Genomic DNA, 19,628 nt, shown 5'->3' with positions numbered 1-19,628 from the left:
GCCAGTAAACACTGTTTGTGTTTACACACAAACAGTACGCTGCACCTACAATTGCAAATTAAGACTCCACCATGCAAAGCAAAAGTCATAAATCAACAACATCCAGAACCGCTGCTGACTTCTCTGGGCCAGAGCTCATCTGCGATGGACTGAATGGAAAAGTGTGCTGTGGTCTGATGAGTCCGCATTTTAAATTGTTTTTGGAAATCATGGATGTCATGTCCGCTGGGCTAAAGGGGAAAAGGACCATCCAGATTGTTACCAGCACAAAGATCAAGAGCCAGCATCTGTCATGGTATTGGGGTGTGTTAGTGCCCACGGCACGGGGAACTTGCACATCTGCTAAAAGGTACATACAGGTTTTGGAGCAACATATGCTGCCATCCAGATGACATATTTTTCAGGGACATCCCCGCTTTTTCCAGCAAGACAATGCCAAACCACATTCTGTCTCGTCGTGTCTGTTAAGCTGTTTGTTTCACTAGCGTCTAGTCTGGTCTTGCACTTCCTGTTTTATTGTGAAACCCTAACTCTCCTCTCGTTTCAGCCCAGCATCTATTCCTTGTTCACCCAGTTACCTTGAGGGAGTTTTTGTTTTTCCGTGCCTTTTTGAGAACTTGAATTATCCTTAGCGTCCTTGTTTGTATTTTTTGAGCCGTGTGCCTCTTGTTCATCGTTTTTGTGAAAAGAATTTTACTTTTGGTATTAAAAAAACAGCCTGAAGCCTCTTACCCCAAACCTGTCTGTGCCGTGCATTTGAGTCCTGATCCTTCTACCGGAGCGTTTGTGTCATCTGCACGTGTTACAGCAGCATGGTTTCAGAGTAGTCATATATCGAACAAGAATGGGAAAGAATTTCAATTTCAAAACTTCAACAATTTCTGTACTCAGTTACCAAACGCTTACAGGGTGATGTTAAAAGAAAATGTGATGCAACACAGTGGTAAACATGCCCCTGTCACAACTTTTTTTGAAACATGTTGTAGGCTTCAACATTAAATATCTTGTTTTTGTACAATATTCAATTGAATATAGGTTAAAAATGATTTGTAAATCATTGTATTCTGTTTTTATTCAGATTTTACACAACAATCCAGCTTTTTTGGAATCAGGGTTATACTGCCTATGCATTACTAACCTTTCTATATGTGTTTTAGGTGCCTTAAGTTCGATTTTCATGGAGTCTTTTATCTTTTACAACATTCTCCCAGTGATGCAGTACACCTGTTTAGCTGAAGGCCTTAAAAGTCCATGAACCCCAAGGCTACGGTGCATGATACAAAAACTGTGAAGGCCATGCTGCAACCAACACAGCTTGCTGTGTGTTGATTCATTTCAATGTCTCACACCTTTGGCTGGCAGGCTGACAATGTGATGTCTTAAAGAGCAAGAGAGGAATGTAAGAATCAAAACAACTTTGCTCCTGCAGAAATGTTCATTATTCAACTATGCCCTTCAAGTCTGAAGTCAATAAAGATGTACTGTTAACTCATTTTAAACGCTGTTAAATAAATAAAGGGGAAAGATAAAAAACAGACATTTGTGGACATGGCATAGTTAGACCTGAGAGCTTCACAAAAATCAAGAGGACAATGCAGCATACACAAGTTCATGCCTCAGTCTTTTCTGACTTTGAAAGCAATGGATGAAGGCATGAATCCATTTTGTGGAACTTAAAAGTGGACAAAGGGTCAGACCATTCAAATGGTGGGGCAAGAAGAGAAAAAGCAGACAAAAAGATCAAATGAGAGTTAGAACAAAACATCAGCTGAGGCTACAACAGGTTCGCCCAGAGACCAAGACAAATTTGAGGCAATATTGCTGCACCTCCACAGCCGTTGATCACCCCAGACACTGCTGAGTGTCTTCAACACTCTCTTATCATCAAACAATGCTACGCCATGATGTGACAGGGCAGAGACCCGTGTTGCTGCTCCCTGACAGGGCAAATCAGTGGCAGTGGAGTGAAGTCACATTCAAGTAGATGGAGCGTGAAGTAACACGCGCACGCACACACACATACATGCTGTATGCACACACAGCATGTGAGCATTAAGTACTTAAAGTAAGTACAGTGATTGCAAGAGTTGTAGTTTATTTAGCTATCTTAGAAAACCAGACTGTCCTTTACCCACACATTCAACGTGTGTGATCCCAAGAACACACAATAGCATTTTGCATTAAGCTTCATCTTAATCAATCTGAAGCAACTCATTTAGTGATTTCATAGGGAAAAAAATGAATAAAAGTGGAATTATTCTGTCACAAAAAGTCCTTCGGTAGATTTTACACAACAAAGGGTTTTAGTGTCACAACGCTTGGCTCATCTTTCCTTTACTTTTAATCTTTCTGGCAACTCTTCCCAAAAACTTTCCATTGAAATAGACTGATTCCATATCTTATTACCACTAGCAAGGTCAATGGGTGTCAGGCATCGAAGACAAAAACAATAAACCATAATTTTTAAACAAGTTTGTATTACTATTTCAGCTCTAAAATTCAAACCCTCTGCCAGTTACATCTGGCATGGACTTGAAGCGTTAATTCACAATCATCCTTGTTAAATTGGATTGTCAGCATCTTGTTAATTATGCAGGAAAATGCTGTCTAATGACTTCATCCACCTAATCAACCATCTGAGCAAACATTAAGAAAATCTGTCCTCGCACCACCGTTGTAATTAGAATTTCCTGTTTGTAAATCCTGAGCAGTACACCCATAAGCCTAAAATCACAGATAATTGAGTCACAGCAGAAAAAAAAAAGATATGGTAGATTTATGCAGCTCTGAAAACACTTTGATACGTCTTTGATAAAGTCAGTCTGTGTTGTTCTGAGGGTACAAGTGAAGCTGCATAACCTGTTCTTATAATTCCCTTTCCTTTTGTTTTAATTCACTGCCGGAACAGCACAGAGGACCTGACTTGACGTTATTATGGAGGTATTGTGAGGAGACAGAATCAGAAACAGACACTGACAGGGTTTATTATTAGTCTTTTAACACAGCAAAAACAGAAGAGGCTTTTACTCTGAATAAAGTATGACCTCAGTGTTCCATCTTTATTATTTCATAGACAGCTGAGCAAGTGTGGTGGTGCACAGTGTCAGCATGAATTTGGTTTTCCCATTTCCTCCCCTTTCTCATCGTCTCAATTTCAGCCTCAGGAGAGTTATTTTGAGAAATGGCTAAGCCAAGAACAAATTCTCTCTCATTGTTGCTGTTGACTTATTCAGTTATTCGACCATGTGGCAAATGGACACGATCTCCACAAATGGAACCTTCAGCTTTGAATGATTAATTGTCAAAAGCCTGGTGGAGCCTTCCAGCTGCAAGGGTTTCTGGCTGTTTCTGTATCACCCACAGAACTGTATGGCTGCTGCTGAGATAAATCAGCAGGAAACTCAAAAAAATAAAATAAAAAAAAGATGACGCTTTGGCTCAGTATAATTTCACTTTATATAAAGTGTAGTTAAAACAGCAATAAATTTACTGAAAATAAACCCGAACCTCCTGGAACAAACTGTGACTCAGTGCAGGATGGAATTGGGCCTGATTGCAGAAAGAATTGACTCACATTATAAGCCAGTTATCTAATTTTCTGAGTGAATGTTGACTGCCCTGGATATTTATGGAGGAATAAAAATAAGGATGAATAATCCATACCGCTTTCCACTCACGTACTGTGGATACTGTCAAATGTATCTTTAATAATTCAGTGTATTTTAAATGCCTGAGTTAATAAGATTATGTTAGCTATGTTTCACTGCAGCTCCAGGACTACTCTGTCATCACCAGCACTGCACTATATATACAGTAATGATGCACACATAGATCCAAAGGATCCAAAGGATCTATGTGCACACAACCTGTCTATAACGACCACACTTTCAGGCCAGAGGCAAAAACAGAGCTTCAACACTGAACTCTGCATGCATATAAAAGGAGAAATATGCATAGACGTTATGTAAGTCATGGTCACCAGTGTCGGTGAAAAATTTATATATATATATATATATATATATATATATATATATATATATATATATAAATACCATTGGCGAGGTCGGGAGCAGTATAGCCATAGCTATTTATAGCTATTTATCGTGGGCACAGCCATTAGCTATTTATAGCACCAACAGTTTCATTAATTCCCTGATTCATCCCAAATTTTCCCCTACACCATCATTAGCACTAATACTGTTATCTAATCATGGTCATCAATGGATAGAAAGGCAATGAATTATTATTTAAACATAGCAATCATATTAAAAGAGAGTTCACAAAATGCTTTATAACAATACAAAGAAAAAAAAATTCCAGAAAGCAGAATAATTTAAAATTCTAATAATACATGAGTACACAACATCCCTAAAAATGAAGTTTATAATGCACATAATTTAAATTATCAACTGTGTAGACAGCAAAATATCTACATACTCACCGACACTGACTAACAGCCTAAGAGAATAACACTGCATATTAGATTCGGTTTCACATATTATTTTTCCATTTCCCCTTCACCATATCACACTCTGCTTGCTCTTGAAAAGTGTGTTTATGCACGGTCTTAAGTGCAAGTGAGGTACGTGCATTCTTATTGCACAGTCTTTTCTCATAAATATCACAAAAATTTGTATGCATGGTTTTTGTGTGTGTGTGTGTGTGTGAATCTGGCCCCCGGTGATGAGCTTGCACAGGTTAGCGTGCAAAAGCGTGTTTACTGTATGTGTGAGCATTTTGTATGTGCTGTGACAAATCTGCCAGGATCCTCTGCGCTCCTGCCCTGAGGTTGTGTGTGGTGAAAACTGGCACTGGGACACAGGGTGATGCGGGGGCATCAACCTGCTCCATTGCCTCCTACAGTGCTGGGCTGCAGTATTTCCAATGCATCAGCCAGAGCAGTGAGTGGAACCAATGCTGGTGTGATTAGTCTGGCTGGGGGGTAAATGAAAACCATTATCAAGGGTTTCTTTCTGCCGCATCCGAATGCAAAGCACAGGAGAGAGGTAATTTGAATTGCTAAAGCTGCACTGGCAATGCTCATTTGGCACTGGACAATCCTGATCGGTGGCTGTCTTTCTACGTGCTGACTTTGTTTTGTTTTGTCATGTGTCTTGAAATGAGCGTCATTATCAACTGTGGCTGATGTTCTACTAGTCGGATCCCGCAGTGCAGCGGTGCTGTAATTTTCACAAAAAACAAAGAATTTAGTTCCTTTTCAGCGATGGCTGAGAAGTAAATGAACTGAAAAAATGAACATGTCTGCCACATAACATATGCTGTAGTTGTATTTTTTTCCGATTTTAAATGAAAAAAATCCTGAAGCACCTTGTTCAGGGACTAATGTCCGTACATATTTAATGATCTACTATCTGAGGTTCAGATTGTTAATACTGTATTGCCCACAGACTGATTGTGCTATACTGAAAGTAATGTCTGAAAAAAGACAAAAACAGAACTTCTGCTGCTTCTAAAAGCATCTCCAAACTTATAATGAACCCATATTTGAAAATGTATTCCATTTTCTTAATATACCGGGCTCAATTATGATTGTAGTCTGGAAAATATGTCAACTCAAAGCCAACTGGAGGGTTTGACTGGTTTGAGTTAGTAACTATCTTTGGTTCCTAACAAGCTTGAAACCTACAGGAATACAGCACACACAACAAAGACACACTAACAACTAAAAGAGCACTTGGAAAGTGCAGAGCTCCGCCAAGGCCAATAGTCCATTCTTCTATGATATGCAAATCTGCAAGCGGTCCAAGTATGGTTGTTCCTAGCTGAAGCCTTATCATCTCAGCTGTGCATTTACAATGTACTTCTAAATTGTGCATTGCTGCAAAACAACTGCTTCATGTACAAAGTTTCAGACATTACATGTGTTGGCTGCCGCAGAGGATTACTGGCACCTGTGACTGTGGATTATGATATGGAGTAATCAAATTTCTACAACTGGCTATATTTTGTCACTATTAAATCACTATCAACTGGATTTTAAGATATATGGCATTTATTCCTTGGCAGAGGTAACAGTGAAACACAAAGTCAAGTCCACAAATGAAATTAACACTGCAGCTTCTTTGTCACTATTTTAACATCTATGCCGGTGAACTAAAGTGTAACAATTCAAAAAGTACACTTTGAATAAATGAATGTGGTGTAAATTTGCAGATGAAGGCCAGAGGTGGAATACTTGTAGTTCCTGTCTCAATGGGGCAAAAACCAAGTTTTCAAAGGGAAGAGATGATCTCAAGATGTTATATTTCAATGGTCGAACCCTTGTTTTTGCAAATTACAAAAAAAACAGCGATATTGGCCTGATGCTGAATGTGAAGAAATTAACGATGCTCTTTTTGCACATACAGTGTGTGTCTATAACTGCCAGGGGTTGCAGAGGTGTGATGAGCTACTTATTTGAACAAAAACAGTTGAAGAAAAGTGAACAAGCAGAATATTTTGGCTTACTTATATATGAGTATATTATTCTCTTTAAATGTGCAATGATGCAATGAAGCATGGCATGCTGAGGAAAGCTTAATAGTCCAAAAGGGACCTATTTAGAATGATGAAAGAGACTAATCTTAAAGATGCCACACTTAGAAGAGAGAACAAAAGCTGGTGCAGGAAGAAGGCTTTCTTTGGCAAAAATGATAAGCAATGGTTTGGACTCAATGTAAAACAAGCTCATTGTTAGCAGGGGGTAAGTATGCAAAACAGCAACAATGTGTTGCAAACAATGCAAAATGGCAGAAGCACCGGAGCTCCCTGCTTTCAGCAAATTCCGGCTGGCTTCCTGGTGGCTGGCTACACCTGTTTTCTGTTTAATTGTTACAGAGCGAGGTCTCTCCCTCTTTCAGTCTTTCTTCTATTTTTACCTCCTTGTATTCCCTCGTTTTCCCCACTCTCCCAATTTCATTGTTGGGCATTCTCCCATGTATAATTCATGAGTGACACGCTTGTTTTACACACCACGTACCAACAGCCATGTTGTGGCGCCCTGAGGGGGTCTCAACCAAGCCAGCCTGTAATCTGCTTACACACAGAGCAACCAGCTCACAGCTCTCTTCACCAATTACACTCAATTCCTGGAATGGCCCTCTCCCTGACACGAGGTTTGTTGTGATCATCATGTCCTTCAAAGAGGCATAGACAGTGAGAGCAGCAACGCGGCATACATGTTTATGTCTGACGGGGAGGTAATTGGTTGAGTGCTCAACATTGGGGCACCGCACCAGGCAGATAAAAGCACCTCTCTGAATTTGACAGTTGGTCTACTCAATGCAAGGTTAGAGGGCTTAGGTAACATCAACACACTGTCCGACCATAGAGCTCATTCACCAAGTTAGAGACTGAAAGCTATGCAGCTACCAGCAATTCACCTAAGAGCGCTCACAATTCATTGTGCACAAACAAAATCATCATCAGCTGCCCGCACCGAGACACACACATTGGCAAGCAAGCACACACCCCAGATATTGCAGGTAAATGGGGTAGAATGTAGTGCTGTGTAGTGGGTAATGAGTGCTGATTGTTTGTGACGGGGCTGTAGTAAGGCTGATTTCCCAGCTGAGGAATGGGGGCTTTGTACACATCACAGGGCTGTCAGGGAAAGACAGAAAATGGGCGCATGCTTCACCGCTCTTCAGAAATAGACAGCAAGAACCACTTCACTATTTAGCTTTAGACAGCAGACACAGGCAGAGAGTGACGATGTGAGTATTTCAAATATTTTGTGATGCATTTCTAGTCTATTTGCATGGAAATGTGCACTTGGGTGTTATACATTTGAGATGTGGGGGGCAAAAAAACATGGCTGTTATTAAAGGGCACAGTCAATTACTGACTCACAGGAAGTATTTATGCTGAAATCTGCATGACACTCGGTTAGTCATATATAGTGGAAAATCTTATTTTTTCTTTATTTTTGGTATTTCAATGGTATTATAATCACCCCTGCGATTAAGTATTGATTTTCTTCACATCCAAAGGTTTTAAGCCCCACACATGTAGGGTTGCTTCAAAACAATGTAGGCATTTCTCAGTCTCTCTGAATCTCAAAGGCTGCAGTGAAATGTGCAGAAGAATTAGTGCACTGTAAAGATGATTTCTTTTTTTTTACTTTTATTGTGCACAAACTACATTTCTATTTTGTTAGAGTAATAATTCTTTTGATTAGTGACCATATAAAGTTAATGGATTTTGTTTGCATACATCGCATTACAGCCTGGACTGATACCACTTTTTCATTAGGGGTTTCCTTACTTGATGACACATAGTCAATAATTCATTGATCTTGGTGTGTTTTATTCATAAGTCTTACAGTGCAGAGGGGATCATTAAAGAGACTTTTTGCAAGCTTTGACTACCACTCAATGGAGGTAAATGATTCCTTCTGAATATGTGATGAGAGCAGCAACCTGCTGTAGTTAAGCTATCCATGATGACCTATAAGAAGCTGTGAGTTCAGAGTCGCAGGCTAATCCACAACAAGTCAACACCAGTAAAACCATAAATCTTTGTTCATGTTTTTAGTTTATCCATTCACTCTTGAGAAGAGTGGAAACAGTTTGTGTGAAGCTTTAGACCAAAATATATATTGTAACAAGGATGGGAATAGCAGGCAACTAGTGCACCACTTGTGCCTTGAAAGTGGGCCAGAAGACTGGATGTTTTTTGTTTTGTTTTTTTCCCAGAGAAGACATTAGACAGGAAAAATGTAAATTGAACTTAGATTTAACTGCACCCCACAACATGTCTTTGTATTAACCGGCTTATCAGACAGAAGTAGGTCTGCCTAAAAGACATACATTTACCCCCCACCCCTGATAACTAAAAAAAAAAACATCTGAGCTCATCAGTGAGATTTATGTAAATGAGTCATCCATTTTTGAGGGGGTTCCTGGAGGGTAAGAGAGCAGAGTTGAGTGTATCATTGCCACACAAGGAGACCTCCCCAGTGATCACCCCAGTAATGCCTGATGCTCTCTGCCGTCAGTGACAGTAGCACCACAGTTGACACCATTAATTACCTCAGAGTGTCAGTTGATGAAATACCACATAAAATAACGCTTATGCTATCATTTGTAACATAGCCTAATGACTTTCATTGTTACTCTTACTGTATCTGCAGTTCATGTGCGCTCATAATAAATGAAAGTTTAGTTTAGAACTAGAATCACCAAACTAAATATTATCTGGTCTAGCTCAACTAAAAATACAAAAACACAGAATCCGTCAGCATGTTAGCGTGTGTCTGCTATGCTCATTGTGTGTGTGTGTGTGTGTGTGTGTGTGTGTGTGTGTGTGTGTGTGTGCGCCTGTGTGTGCCTGTGTGTGAGACAAAGAGGATATTATTAATCATGTAAACTTTTAGCAGCAGCACTCAGAATTCTGCAGAGGCAGTGCAGCGGTGCAGAATGAATGTCGGGGAAACACTGCAATTTAGTAGGTACCATAAACAATAATTAAAACAGAGGCATGTAAAAGTGAATTAGTACAGTAACAAGGAAACTGTATTCATAAAAGTATAGACTAGCTGTCAGATTGTTTCTTCTTCACATGTGAGACAAAGTATCATCAGTGTAAGCTAAAAATAAAGTACCTTCCAAACCAAACACTGACTCAGCCTTTGCCGTTTTTGGTGGCCACCATTGGGGAGGGTGAGGTGGGGGGGTATGCACTTTGCAGCCTCACCACTAGATACCACTAATTCCTACACTGGACCTTTAAAAGTGTATTTTATTGTCAAAGCTTAGAGGGTTTGCAATACACAGAAGTAAATAATCAGCATATAACATTTCACGCCTTTGGTCCTACTGCGTTCAAGATGGCCGAGAATTTATCGTAATACTAAAAAAGAAGCTGGCAGAGTTCGAAGAAATTAGAAAATACATATTAATGTTAATTTAAACTTTGACCATAAAAGATGAGTACATTTTTTTCACCAATTTGGAAAATACAGCAAATGACTGTGATCCAAGCAAATGCTTGCTTGGTGTCCAGTCTGAACAAAAATTTCAGTTTTTCTATTACTGTAAAAGAGAAGAGAATACTGAGCTGCCAGTTTTCACACATTTAACGTCAGACTCAAGACTATAATAATATGCACTCATACCATGATTTAAAAAGTTGACATTTGAAGGTGCTTCCTTGTTTGCAGTAATGTGTAGCTGATTTTACATATAGCAGGTATCAGGTCTGCTGTATCTTGTCCGGTTTTGTGCATTGCCTTTCACAGAACTAGGGTGGATAGTGAGCAACCACAAAGACTAAAAAAAGTGAGTTACGACAAGGAAACAGCACCTCACTCATCTCTCTCTAGCTTCTTCTATAAGTCAGCAACATGCATTGGATTCTATAGCACACAGGCTTTCCAAATAGTGGCACATGCCAATTAAGTATTCCCGGTGGCTCACACAGCCATTCATGATGAAGTATCTAAAACGCTTTTAAATATCTCTCACAGGCCAAATTAGTTAGACAAAAAAGACTTTAAAGGTACTACGTGGAACTTTCAGAAAATCCTTATTATTAATGACACCGGTGGTAATTAAGTGTACTGCCATCAGCATCCCGCTGCTTGCACTCATACTCCATAGGTGCGATCAAGCATCATCCTTGGCACTGGCAAAAACAGTGACCTGATACACAGAAGACTGAACGCTGAAATAAACACTGAATGCTGGAAGAAAAATTTCAGTCATAATTAGAATAACATTACTATCTCTTATGTTCTTAACAGAAACAGAAGCTGTATGGCACATTTCCACCTAGAAAAGCTCAAATCACAACAACAACAGAGCTTCAGCCGGGCCAAAGGAGCCTGAAAGAGGCATTTGGAGCTCCGCTTCTGCATAACAGTCCCAGAGCTGAAGAAATAACATGATGCATCGGTGCAATATATAGCCAAAGACTGAAGGGCGTTAGTAGTAGTTTCTGTGGTCGACAACGATGGATTTCAGAGGATTACTAAACTTGCTGGAGCCAAAGTATAAAAATTCCACCAAGGCCACTGACTGGTGCATTGTTTTTGTGAATATACATGTATACATGAATATACATAAAAATGCTATATACACTAATATATCAATAAAAAGCTTCAAAGCCAAGCTCAAAAATGGATCGATACCAACTTCAAACTTCTGTAAACAATCTGTAAATTCGAGGACAAATATTTGCTATTGTGATGCTTGATCCTACCCACTGTGTAATTTTGAGTTTGAATCAAATTAACCCACATTACAGCGGAAGGTTACACCTTCCAAAACACATGTAGGCCTATGCTTCAATTTCAATACTACAAACATATAGGAACTAATAAAGATATCAGTTTTTTAAATTTTTCTTTCTTACAATTTGTTCCTTTACATACTAATGGAGTGAAAAGAGGTAGAATCATGTTTTTTAGTGTAGAGTAGCCTGTTATTTTTGTATTACCATGAAAAATGGCAGCACCTTAAAAAAACAACGAAACAAACTAAAACTACAATGATATAAATTTTAGGTCGTATCACAAACCGTTGCACACTCTTGGTGCTCTCGGCAAGGCACTCGAGAGTGCATATAATGTCAGTTCCTTTACAAAGAAATCAGTCCACAGGCTGTTGCAGGCGACTGAGAAAGTCGGGTAAGGTCTAATTTTTTAAAAATGATATTACAATCCATCCACATAATGGCAAGACAAAGCAATTAATACACGCAAATCGCTTCACATTCTTACATAATGCACCTTGAAATCTGTTAACAAATTACAGTATAACACATTAATTTTAGAGGTATTTTGTTATTAAAGTTAAACTAAAATTATCCTTTGGCTTCAACTTATGCTGTGCTGTTTAGTTATCATCAAAAACGCTAGTTATTTCAGTAACATGCTAACTTGCTAAAATGATGAAAAAGCTGATGCAAATTATTGCATCAATTTTGTGAGTAAACATAGTTAAATACAGCTCCAAAATGTGTCTCTTTTTTTTCTTTTCTGGGGTGGCATCTGTCTCGGGCTGATACACTAGAATAAGAAGCACTTTCTCGTGCGGTGGTTTGTGCCTGCTGTGAAGAAACTCCCACATGCCCTCTTGCTGGGCTCCCTCCATGGTAGCCTGGATACTGCTGGATAAGGTGAAATCATCTGGTAATTTCGTGTGTGTGTGTGTGTGTGTGTGTGTGTGTGTGTTTGCATGCAAGCCTTTTAAAGTACATGTGAATTGTAAAAAGCGAAAGAGAGAACACCCAAATCAACATCCTGATAAGAAAACAGAATGAAATATCAAAAAGATGACCACAGCATAATCAACGGCGCAATTTAAAATTTTAAACTATTTTACTGAATGAATATGCAAATAGTGAGCGTAAAGCGTGTCCCCAACCAAATGCACTAAATGTGCAAAGTGCTCCACCACAGGATATGGACACCAAGCATTCATGGAACTCATTCCAAGCAATATCCACAGCAGATCCTGTTTAGCATCTGTTGATTACATCTGCAAAGTTGAACACAAGATGCCATTTAGCTTTATGGAACACTGGATCTCAGGGACTAGAAGCATTTACTTCTGAGTAGTTTGGAATAAAACTACTGCTCCTCCATTTGCTGTTGTTAAAGCTATTAACTATCCTCATTTGCATATGTAATCATTCAAAGAACATGATGAAAGAACACTCTTACTTTTTACATGAAGAAATGCTACAACATAAACGCAGAATCTCTTACTTGGAAGATCCCTAATCGCACCATTACTTATCTGTTATCACTATTGACGACAGTACAATTAATCTTCTACAGAAAGATAACTGCACACCAGTCCATGTTGCTCCTACTGTACATATGGTGGACTGCAACAATTTCCTTGTTTCCATCCAAGATGCTATGATACATTTGTATGATTATGTGGCATCTTATTTCTATCTGTATGCATTTATCCTCAACAAGCACAGGAAAAATTATGAGAATTAAAGCAAGCTACAGAAAACTGCTGCCCATGTCTTCAACAGAGTCGCCATATTTCAGACAATTCTGAAAAAAGATTTCAAAAGAAAAAGATTTCCTTTTGGGCATGGAAGAAAAGCTCAACTCCAGCCTGCAGAAAGATTAAGGCTTGCCTCCAAAGGATTCACCTGTTGTAGTTGTGTGTCTCACTGTATTTGTGAGGATTGTGCCTGATAGAAAAGGCTGCACACACTATTTCCCTTCAAGGGACAATAAAGATAAAGATTGATTTGACTTTAAGCTGAATGTTATGCCTGAACAAGTTGGATTATCATCATGTGTCTATGCTCTGACAGCCGAACACAAAGACTGGCACAGCTGAGCTCCACTCCCAGGTACAGTAGTATGTATAAGTGCAGTAAGCAGTATAAGTGTATGCTCATTTTGACCAACCTGGTCAGGTGCGGTGTCAACTGGGCTGTGTGGAATATGACCCACTTTAGACAGCAAGCCATGGTGATGTAGTCGTTTAAAAGAAACCTGTCATCCAGTGGCACTTCAAACTCTCAAGTGCCACTTGGAGTAAGTTTGTGGGCTGCCAAGTCATAGCCAAATGGCAATCAGTCGTAATGAGCTATGTGAAGAAAATCTGTTGGGAAAGCTACTAGAACATGAGGTAAGCATGTTACTGTGTAAGCCACCAGAACATGAACATCTATTGTGGTGAACTCTCACTTGGTTCGTCTAACTTCCAGTAGCTTTTTTAAGTCTCAACTCCCACGCCCACTAGTGTGCGCTGCACCTCTGGCCATTTAGTCTACTCTATTTAGTCACTGACAGGGTAAAAAGGGGGTGGCTATGCAGCATTTAGTGGATGCTGCATGTGCTGGTAATGTTACTGCTCTTCTGTCTTCTGTCCAAAAATTTAGCTATAATAAAACCGCAAATCCGCACATACTGCAAACCCGTACCCCATCGATACAAGTGAAGGCTTTGATTCTTCTCGCCCTTCTTGGTACATTGTCAAATCCCAAAGATGTATTTGATATGAGGAAGCCTTCACCATGTCTTATGATCTAGTTGGTATGCATGCAGTCCCTTTCCATTATCACAGGCTTTACCTTTTTCTGACATTTGCTCTACTATGCAGTCTTTGCTTTCGCATGACATATTGTTAGGAAGTTAGTGCCCAGAATACTATTCAGTGGTTTCAATTTAAGTCAGTCACACTGTGATCTCAATCCTTTTTTGCAGTCGATGCCATGAGTCAAACTGTCCTTGGGGATGTGACCGGGGCAGACAGGAATGGCCCTGACCTTTGTCACCATATGCCTCTCAAAAATATTAGTGATTTGCATTCATTCAGTGTAATTTTCCATATGGCATCAACAGCAGGCCGACAGAATGTTGCAGGCCTCTGACTACCTGGTCACCTTTTATATTTACTTTTGCTCCCTGGCGTCATACCTTCCTTGACCTAGAATCGGCTGGTTGGTCTTTGACCTTGGCTCCATGCCTGCCCACAGTGTCTAATCATCCTTTAGCCAAGGATTGGCTCCACTCTCCCTCTCTTTCGCCTTCTCTCCATTGATTTTGGTCGTTTTATACCTGAACACAGTCATTAATCTGATTATGACTGTGTCTGGGTCCAGTTCATTAGTCTGGCCCAGCTGTAATACAGGCAGATGCCTGCCGGGCCATAAGGATTCATCACAGAGCCGTTGAGGCCTGAAGAACACACCATGTAGGACAGAATGACACATACATACACAGACAGACAAACACGACCATAGGAGAGAAGCTCTGTCCCAGATTTTGGCAATGAGAGAAAGGTACATCAGGAATACTGACAGACAGATGAAGGCTAAATTATTTTCAGCCTCATGGCATTTTGGTTCCCATTTGCAGTTCCTCTGTACACACATGGAATAGATTTTAACACTGGGATTTCAAAATAAGAGAAATTTTCCAGCACCCCGCCCTGAGCCATCCCACACAGTGAATTCTAAAATCACCATTAGGCAACCACTTGCTTTATATATAAGCAACTAGTGCCTACATTAAGTGACTACAGTTAGGTAGACGGCATCAGATTCCTGGTTAAAGGTGAAATGAAAACACAAAAGGGAATATAAAGCACTTAGTTCATTTATGTATTACTTGAAGGATGCGTATACACCACTTATACATTATGGGATCTCGAGAGAGGCGACTGGCAAGTGAGACAATAGGTAGGAGAGGGTGATTATGAAAATGGAGGGGAGTGATAGCATAAATGCAGTCATTGCCGGAGCATGTTTCTGCACCTTTTGGGAGCATTTATGCTTGAAAGTAATCCGTGTGACATATTTTGCAAAAAGCATGATTTTGGCCGACATTGCTCTTTATTAAGTATGGGTAAGCCTCCTCCCATTTGGTGACATACTTGCACAAACTTTTAGCTTGTTCTGGCAGGAACTCCATCCCTCTCATTCTCCTACTTCTCTTCTTCTTCTTCTACTTCACAGGAAATGTCACCTACTTCACTGAAAAGTCCATTCTAAGTAATTATGCAATGGTTTCAATATCGCTCTTGTGTAAGCTGAATACTGGACCAGGATTCGCTCCCAAACTATTTGTGATGTCCCAAATGACGCTCGTAGGCCGGCCTTTTTAAAAACGAATTTTCATTGAGCACAGAGTAACTTTCCACTTTCAGCAGACAAATGGGAAAACTAGTATCAAACTCATACAACATAACTCATTCTGTAAAATGAAGCTCAAACATTCAACTGTGGTAACAAGAAGCAAAAAAGATTTGAGTGGAGGGGGAGTTTAAGAGAATTAAAAGCTTGAGATGCTGTAATAACAGCACCATGAACACAGCGTATACTTTTACAGTTTTGGCTTGCTGGAGAACTTGATCTAAATCAACACATGTGGGCAGAATTAGCAGAATGTGCACATATTCTTGTACATGGTCATGTTGTCTAGCACTTTTGCTTCCCCCTGGCATTCTAAGCATTGTGATATTTACATCTTTCATCGCTTGTTCTTACAGACTACTCAATGTAAGGGTGACTGACAAAAATATCCCATGCCTTAAATATTTCTGTAACTCTGTCAGGGAAATGGACCCACTACTAGAATATTACATCACTGTCTCCTTATCAGAAAGAATGTCAGTTGGGGTTAAAAGCTCCTCACAATGTTCCTTCCGTCTTCCAACAATAGCCTCTCCAAATGGGATTAGTACTGCAGGACAATGGTGGTAATGTAATTCAGTACATTTGCACGTCAGTGATTTTATTGAATGATCTGGACAGCGTATGCAGTATGTATTGCTTTACTACTCTAATAAATTACTGAGAGGTTATATCATTCCTGCCAGATTTCATAAGAAGTCTGCAACACAAAGTATTTGCCATTAAAAATCATTTTAACATTGATCTAGACGGTACTGCTGTGAAAGTTGTGACAAGTCTCCCTCCCCCTGTACTCTCTCGTTGAAAAGGCTGGAAAGCAGAGAGGGGCCGTCTTTGTTCGAACCAGTGTGGAGTAGGGCCAGGTCTCATGATTAATGAAGAATATCACAAAATAACTATGCCTACCTTTAACTAAAATAACCCCAAATCCTACAAATCCTCACTAATGTTTCAATGAAAGAATAGTGAATGGCAGTTATAGTATCTCTCCACCCAGTTAACATTTTTCATATATACGGAGAGTGACCCAAGAAGGTCAGGTGATATAGATGATTATTCACACCTGTGCGGTGGCTGTGCACAGCATCTACAGGAGTCACTGGTCACAATTCTGATGGAGACGACTCTAAACGATACTCTGTTCACTCAGAGAACCAGAATTACTTAAGCAACCTTCTGTGTATTTGCAAAAATTACTACCTAACCTAAGCTTAACCAAGTAGCTTTAGCAGCCTTGACTTATCATACTATTATAACATGGTAAATAAGTAAATAAAAAATTAGAATTTAAAATAATATCATAAATTGCACGATTATCACATATCAACATTCAGTTTTCGCAATGGAATTGTGGTAACATTACCATAATCTAATGATACCTATTCGGTGGAATGTCAAACATAAGTTTGTTTATATTTACCAGATTTAGGTATTATTTAATGACCATGTACTATAAGATTGTGCTGTTGTGTTGACCATGTACTAGGAGATCTGTTCTTATTAATATCTAAGATGTACCATTTTTCTTATGTTGGGGAAACACAGGAATACGTTTTAAGTTTTAAAAAAAGTAAGGAAGCACAGGGCCTTTGAAAAACAAAGAAATGCTTGCCTCAGAGGGAAGATAGCTGGTAGGGCGTTGTGGTTAAAAGATGGAAGAAAAGGGATTGAGTGGATGGTATACATAGAGAATGAGAGATGATGAGAGGAATGGTGGTTGGACTGGTTGAGGAAGCTATCAAAGGGACAGAAAAGCCTGGCTTGATCAGATGGGGAGGTTTCACTGGGTCAAGCGCCACAGAAAGAAAAATATTAAACCCGATTGAATCCACATCATATAGTCTTCAAAGGAAGTGGGCACTATATATATATGAAACAACACTGTTGTCCCTTTGTCTTTCTGTCTCTCTCCAAGCATAACAGTGCCTCTGCCTCTTTCTACTCCTGTTCTGTATAATCAATCCTGTGTGTGTCACTCATTTACATTGCTATTTTTCATTTCTCACATTGGCAGTTAAGGGAGATTATAGCTGGGATTTTGTGGTAAAAAATGGAGCGTTTCGTTTAATCATCTCTCAGCCTGCATAGCTCTTTCCACGGCTTTTCACGAATTGAGCATTTCAAAGTGTTATTTTAATTTCTTTACTGTTTTTCATACACTTTAAAGATTTCATGTGTTTTTTCTGCAATTTCTTAAATAGCCCCTCCACCACTTTGTATCCAAAATGGAGGGAGCCCATAAATTGGGCATAGTGGTCAAATGATGAGCCCATTTTGAATCAATAGAACACTGCACCCTTGGAACAGCTTTTTCATTTGACATTTTAAAAGGACGTGTTTGCTGGGTGGGCAATAGAATGGTGGCTATTGTTCCTTTGTGGTGCTCAGATTGTTTATCGACTAGGTGAGCATGCACCCGAAGCCCGCTGTTAGTGGTCGAGTCCTCTGGAGACAACTGCAAACCCCTGTTCATCTGTGCATCAATACACGAGTTGCATCAGAAAAGTGAGGGTCAGACAACTTTTACCTGTAATGCAAACACATACATGGTGCACACCCACCCAATAGGGTAAACACAACACACCCAACTCTCTCACACACACACGCACGCACGCACACTCACGGATAAACCTCAAAAAAGGCAATCAGACCTCCAAGGAAGGAACAATCTTTCTTAGCCCATGTGGTCAACCTGATGCAAACATAGAGCAAACCATTGTAACAACCCTGAACGATACTTCTATGACAGTCGACCGAAAGATGAGAATTGTTGTACTCAGGCGCACACAGAGATTCTACACTGCTCATTCTGTTTTTTGATGGCAGGGCTGGCTCCTAAGCATTGTTGATTGATCCGGTTAATGATCTACCGTGGGACAACTGAAATGTACATCATCATGCTAAATTTTCAGCGTTGTGGCATGTTACCCTGCACTGAGATTCTGTACTCTCTAGTTACTTCATCCCCATCAGCAAAAATAGATGGGTTATACAATGTTAGTTATATGCTGAGGGATGATTAAAAAAGATTCCAAACATGCACCCACTCAGATAATTACAAATTAGCCAGTATTTGCATAAATAAAGCAGTGCATCGATTATTAAAACATACCTCCTACCATGCCTATTCTTTATGCATCTCTTATGAATTGCTTTCATTTTGCATTCAGGGCTGCATTAGGCAACTTCAAATTAATGCCATTCAGTTCCCAAGTCTAATCCCCAATATCATGATTAAAATTCCCATGGCTTTTATTCGCCTTATCAGAGTAGCTCCATGTTGAGATAATGTGCGTCTTTACGACTCTGACAAAGTTGCTGTGCCATTTGTAGCTTCTTCTCTGATATTTGACAGTTGACATTCAAATGCGGTCCTTTCTACCTGGATGCCGCTGCTCACTGTTATCTATTTCAGCTAGGTTGAGCAAAAAGGTGCACAGGTTGGGTGCCGCAGGCAAAGACAGATCTTCAAAACATAATGAGGATTTGCCAGGGTGCCTCAGTGCCTGGTCCCTTTACAGAAAAGGAGAAACATACTTTTAATCTCCCTGTCAGGGCATAGAGGCCCTACCTTGGGCTAATACGCTGTTGTTTGAATATATGCAGATCACTCAGTAATTATAATACCAAAGCTTTCGTCTTTTCACTGTTTTTCTTTTAGCTCTTGTTAAATGAAAGGTGGTGCTCAAGTCCTATTGGCTGACCATTACAGACCACAGCCGCATGCTTTTGAGTAGTAAAAAAAGGTAAGAGACAGGAAGGAACTAAGACACAACTAAGAAGCTGTGCAAAGGACATGTGTGTGTGTATGTGGGTGAGTGTGTGTGTTTGAAAGCTTTGATTGTTCTTATACGCTCGACTGCACAGGATTTTGGGCAGGCAACCTTTTTGCTTGAAGCTCCAAGACTTCTCTCCCCTTATCTCTCTCTCTCCCTCTCTCTCCCTGCCTGTTTGTCATTCTTTTTTATTCCTCTTTTGCTTAGTGTAGAAGCTGTATGCCTCAGCTAAGGTGAAAC

General features: G+C 39.8%; 1 protein-coding gene across 1 annotated transcript in view; it reads left to right on the top strand.

Annotated features, from left to right (window-relative positions):
* The first annotated feature begins 209 nt into the window (after positions 1-209).
* Positions 210-19,628, top strand: part of LOC121614879 (zonadhesin) — a 41,368-nt gene continuing 21,949 nt past the window's right edge. The window contains exon 1 of the mRNA XM_041948969.1: positions 210-303. Within this exon, the coding sequence (XP_041804903.1) occupies positions 210-303 (94 nt within the window). The remainder of the gene's footprint in view (positions 304-19,628) is intronic.

This window comes from Chelmon rostratus, chromosome 12 (assembly GCF_017976325.1).
Source record: "Chelmon rostratus isolate fCheRos1 chromosome 12, fCheRos1.pri, whole genome shotgun sequence".
NCBI lineage: Eukaryota > Metazoa > Chordata > Actinopteri > Chaetodontiformes > Chaetodontidae > Chelmon > Chelmon rostratus.
Note: the sequence above shows the minus strand (reverse complement) of the source record. Positions and strands in the feature narration are given on the sequence as shown.